The 5413-nt window shown below is 54.0% G+C and overlaps 1 protein-coding gene across 1 annotated transcript; it reads left to right on the forward strand.

Moving 5' to 3' along the window:
- Nucleotides 1-477: 477 nt before the first annotated feature.
- Nucleotides 478-1814, forward strand: INA (internexin neuronal intermediate filament protein, alpha). The gene is made up of 2 exons (XM_009881536.1): nucleotides 478-566; nucleotides 1155-1814. The coding sequence occupies exons 1-2, from the start codon at nucleotides 490-492 to the stop codon at nucleotides 1426-1428; spliced, it is 351 nt and encodes a 116-aa protein (XP_009879838.1). The 5' UTR covers nucleotides 478-489; the 3' UTR covers nucleotides 1429-1814.
- The last annotated feature ends 3599 nt before the right edge of the window (nucleotides 1815-5413 follow it).

Raw genomic sequence — 5413 nt, forward strand, 5'->3', positions numbered from 1 at the left:
GTGGGTGCTCTTGCTTGTCCTGCTGAGCCACCGCCCCTGCTTTGATGATATTTAAGCCCAAAACTTCCTGTCCCTCCCCGGCAGCTCTTCCCTCCCCTCTGCTGCAGCCTGCCTAGTCCCCCGCAGGACTGGGGGCTCCACCATTGAGTGCTGTTTGCCCCCCCATCTCAGAGACCCTGCTGCAGATGGGAAAATATATAAATCCATCGACGTCTGAAGTATCCCCCTTCCGTGCACACCCTCACAATTCATGCCTGGTGCTCTGCCAGCTTCTCCATCCCTGTTAGCGTGAGATTTCATGATCCCACACTGCTGGTGGGATGTGCCATCGTGGACCAACTGCCCATTGCAGCTTCCCTGGCTCCACAGTGGGCAGAGTAGCAGACCCACGGGAGAGGTCCCTGCTCTGAAACACAGCTCTGAGCACCCTTGCCTTTGCAGGACACCATTGGGCAGCTGGAGGATGACCTGCGAAACACCAAAAATGAGATGGCTCGGCACTTGAGGGAGTACCAAGACCTGCTTAATGTCAAGATGGCACTTGACATTGAGATAGCTGCCTACAGGTAAGGCTGCTTTGACCCTGCTCTGCCCAGCCACCCCCAAGCCCAATCCCAATCCCCTGACCCCACCAGGCTGGGATATAGTCAAGGGCCTGGAAACTATCTGGGTACACGTGATTGTGTTCCTCCTCTCCCCTGCCTGTGCCTGCCATGCTCCTGCCTGGGGAGTAGCCATGGCTCCACGTCATGCCTTGATCTAGCAGCTGTGATCCATGTCCCCCAGCCATCCCAGCAGCAGTGGTTTTTAATGGCGGACAGTTGGGGTTGGAAACTTGTCTCTCTTGCAAAGTCAATGTAGACGCAAAAGTCAGAGTCCATCTGGTTCAGTGTTTTATTTCCCTGGAATTTCTGGAGGAAGAGGAGGGAGCTCATCTTGTGTATCCCAGGTGCTCCAAAAATGACTGACCAAAGCATATGATTTTTGAAGCAGTTTCATGGTGCAGTGTGACCTGAGCATGTGTCCACTGCAGGCTGGGGTGACAGCCTGGAGCTCTCGGACTTGCTCACAGGTCACGGCATGCCCTCAGGCTTTGCAGATATTTCAGATGAGACAACCCTAGACTAACCTCTTCCCTTGTGATGTGCTTGCAGGAAGCTGTTGGAGGGAGAGGAGACCCTCTTCAGCACGGGAAGCAGCAGCCTTTCAACGCTCAATCCCCTCCCCAACCCCACTTACTCCTTCCAGCCAAGGGGCTTTAGTTCCTCTACTCTGTCCTTCAAGGAGGAGGAGCAAGGAGAGGTGATTAAAGTGACCTCTAAAATATCATCCAGCCGGGCTGAGATGATTGAGGGCACCATAACCTCTGCCAAGAAAAGAGGGAGATTAAACCTGCATGAAGGAATCATTGCGAATGCAAAAATGTAACTGTCAGGACCCCATCCGTTTTGCATTTGAGGGGGAACAGTCTCCACTCGGCCTTTAAATTGCCCCTCTGGGCACAAAGCTGCACTGGGCTTGCAGGAAGCCCCCCTTAGCAACATGTAACTCCCCAGGGACACTGACCTGGGGCCGGCTTCCTCTCAAGTCCTGCTATGCAGAGGCCGAGGTTGGTACATTGCTCCCTTTTAAATGGGGTGGGGGCGTGGGCAGGTAGCTAGATGCATGTTGGTTGTTGTTGTGGTGGCACAGTGAACTTGTAGCACCTACCATCCCTCCCTCAGTGGGCGAGGGGGAGCTGGCTGGGACTGCTGCTCAGCCGGCTGGCCGGGGAAGGGGGGGTAAGGGAAAGAATTCAACTATACCTAGTTTCAAGGCTATAGACCTTCATCTACTATCCAAATCCACGTATAGCTAAACTCTTCCCCACTTCTCAAGCCGTAGCTGTCCACTTTTAATCCCAGAAGCACAGAAATAGCCATACTGGACTGTAACCACACCTGACATCTGGTCTATGAGCCACTTACATTTTAAATTACAAGGAACCTTCTTTTTTCCTTTTTGTCTGGACAAACCTGTCTGGTTTTCGGCAGTGTTAGTCCAGGCAGGTACAGAGCGGGGAACCAGTACATGGGAGGTGAAGGCACCACCACACCACGGGGCACAGCACCTTGTCTGGTATCACTGGCTCCACAATATCGGAGTCTGCAGGGCCCCTTGTTTGTCTGCACAGTCATCACATGAAAACCTCTAAAGTGCTCACTTTAGCATCATGCCCCAGCTGAGGCTGGGAAGCTACAGGACTCCCGAACACCAGCCCGCAAAGCATCCTCGTCTCCGCTCTAACTGTTCCAATGTGTGCCAAATTTGATATAGGATTTACAACTATAGGTTTCCTTCAATGCCTTAAAATTGCCAGCGATCGCTTTTGCAAGAGCCGGAGACTCAGCGTGTGCGTGTGTTGCGTGTCAGTGCCCTGGCAAGGTTATCATCACAAGACCTTACTGCCCTCGCGGTGGTGCCAGAGTAGTTCCTGGAACCAGAAAAGAAAGAAATAGTTATGTGGATCAAACCAAGCTGTTTTGTCTTCTTTGCTGCTGCTTCAACCCCGGGAACACACCTCAGTGTCTGACCCGCAGCCAGTTCAGTCCTCGGCAGTCCCTGTGGTCCCCTGCAAAGAGCTTGGTGTTGGGGATCCGGCTGCCAAACTCTGCTGGTGGGGCTGCGAGGCAGGGCTGGATCCACTGATGGCACTGGGGCACATCTGGGTCTTACCCCCAGCTGCCTGTTGCGGTGACCCTGCTCTGTAGAAGAGTTCACGGCCGGCTGGCTGGGGGAACAAGGTCTGCCATGGCTGAGCGCACCCTCATTCGCCCAGAAAATGCACTCTGGGGGTTTGATTTGCATCACACCCCTGACAGTTCGGTCCCAAGATACCTGCCATTTCTCCTCCACCCTGCCTGCATGCTCAGGGGTTAAAAATAGCCTCTTTGCCTTCACAAGTGAAGAAAAAGTGATTTACACAATAGCAGATTGAAGAAGGTAGAGTGCACCCACCTCCCAAATACAGCCAGCAGGCAAAGGTGCCCACAGAGCTGGTGTGACCAGCACTGGCTTATATTTGGAAGGGGCGCACACTCTGCCTGAGATGTGCCTGTAGAGGGACACATGGGAGGGCAGCGGGACACGGAAAGAGCATGGGCAGGCTTCCCGCTGGGTGATCCTGCCCACAGCATGCTGTCCTATTGCCTTCCCAGGAACTGCCTTCTCATGGCAATCTGCCCCAGAACCCCAGGGACACGGTGTGACAGTCACAGGCTACTCAACTAGCGCTGCAGCCCAGGAGCAGCGCATCCCACCTCCCTTGACCCTGCCGCACCAATAACCTCGGGGACGGTGCCCTGGCCAGGCTGCTCACCATGGGGTGATGCAGGTGGGCGAAGCAAGGGGGACCTTTCGGAGGCAAGGGAGGGGACTCAGGGCACAGCTGGGGCAGCGCATCCCACCAGCAGCCCCCAGTGAAACAGCGCAGAGAAATTCGGGGTGCCCAGGCAGAGCTAAGCACCTGCAGAGTTAAGTCCAGGGCACCGGCACATAAAGCAAGGATTGTCCAACCTCCAAGTATCTCCCGGCTCAGCTGTCAGTTATGAAATGCAAACACACAGCATTTCTCCCAAACCATTAGGGGAATGAGAGGCAGATGTGACTGTGCAGCTAATGTAATATATTCCAAACCTCAAATACCCTCCAGCGCCGCTTTGTTTCTGTCCCTCGAGCATAAGCAGCCTGACCTGTCCTTTATTTCCAGCACAAGCCTCTGTTGGGATTCCTACTCGCTCAGCTGGCTGGATGCTAGCAACGAAGCTGGGAATTTTACTTTGGCGATACCAACATGGAGAGGCTGCAGTGGTGAAGGAGGGTAAAGGAGCCTGGGGGAGGATGAGGTGCTGTTTCGGAAAATGGCTGCTTTGCAAGAGCCAGCTCCAGACATTTCCTGCATTTCTGGAGCTCTGCAGCATTTTGGTGCTGTCTCAGGGTGTTACGCTCCAGAGGCGGTAGAGGGGCAGCCGGCAGGGACAGGACCTGCCTCTGGTATATTTAGGATGCACCAGAAAGGACCAGGACGGATTTTAGATTACCTTATGGTTTTGACAGACCCTCTGCTGGGCTCTGCCCCTATGATCTTACAGGATTTGAGATGCCAAGCTTTAATTACCCTGAGAGCATCAAGTGATTGACCAACCCCACAAACACTCTCCCAGGACTGAGGGTGAGCAGGAAAGGGACACAGTGCTTTCCTGAAGGACAGAACCCAACCACAGGTGCTGTGCAGCAAGGGAAGAGCTCCCAAGGGGGAAGTCAGGGCTGCCCCCAGCTCTGCAGCAGCCTCCCAGCTACCTATGTCCAGCCTCCGGCTGCAATGCCCGTGCCGTGGGACCCAGGCACCCCAGTGCAGACACAGCCCCTGGGCAGCTCTGGGCATTTTCTGGGGCTCAGCCCACTTTGGCTGCAGGATCAGAAAAGGGACTTCTTAATGCCCAACTGAGGCACACCGAGCCCCATCTGCCCAACTCCAGCGGGCCTCAGGTGGCTGCTGCCATTGGGCGAGAAGGCTGAGCTCCACATTGAATGCCTGGTGATGTGTGGCCCCTTCTTACCCTGAGGGAGGCCCATGCCACACTCTCCTAATCTTTAGGAGAGGAACAATGACAGCAGAGACGGACAGGCCCGTCTCAGCATGTTACCAACACTGATCTCCAGTTATCTCCATCCAGGCCTCCGTTTCGATCGCTATCTTCTTCAGGATCACTCCTTTCACCTGCCTGCTTACATGCACCAGGAAGGCTTCTACAGTGGAGCACTAAGCCGGAACAAGACAATAAATCCTCCTCTGTGGTCCCATCTTTCTTACTGGGTTAAACACCAAGGCTGCCAGAGGAAACGAGTGAGTCACACTGCAGATGCTTAAAGATTTATACCTCTGCAGAATCTCGACCTCTCAGATAAAAGGCAGCTGTGGACACGGGCTGCGCCATCAGCTTGGAAAGAAGCAGAGCGTAGCTATTTCTCCATGATGCTCCATTGCCTTCATCTTTATGCTGGGGAGAACTCCAGCTTCCATGCGGGGGTGCAAACCCCCACCACAGGGCTGGATGGTTGTCTTTTTCCCCTGGATGGAGATGCTGGCCCATGCAGCTGTGCTTTGGGACTACCTGGCTCTGCTCGTTTCGTTGTCATGTAGGAAGAGCCCTGTTCCCACTGTGATCCTGGAACCAAGGGTCCTACAGCTCCGCTGGAGGTTCCTGCAACAGCTGCCTATACTGAGATGTACAGCTCCTTAAAAAACAGAGTTGCTCCCCACAGAGAAGTTTTGCTGATGACGCCTGTCCAGATGCTGGAATTCATTAAAGAGTAAGCCAAAGAAAAAGCAGCCAAAGGAAAAAAAAACCAAAACCCAAACATCTTCCTTTGG

The sequence above is a fragment of the Charadrius vociferus genome, unplaced genomic scaffold, assembly GCF_000708025.1.
Source record: "Charadrius vociferus isolate BGI_N301 unplaced genomic scaffold, ASM70802v2 scaffold282, whole genome shotgun sequence".
Taxonomy (NCBI): Eukaryota; Metazoa; Chordata; class Aves; order Charadriiformes; family Charadriidae; genus Charadrius; species Charadrius vociferus.

What these genes read in the sequence shown, in the direction of transcription:
- INA (XM_009881536.1), top strand. Translation starts at nt 490, where the DNA reads ATGGCTCGGCACTTGAGGGAGTACCAAGACCTGCTTAATGTCAAGATG. An exon ending in ATTGAGATAGCTGCCTACAG is followed by an intron (nt 567 to 1,154) that starts GTAAGGCTGCTT and finishes ATGTGCTTGCAG; the next exon opens with GAAGCTGTTGGAGGGAGAGG.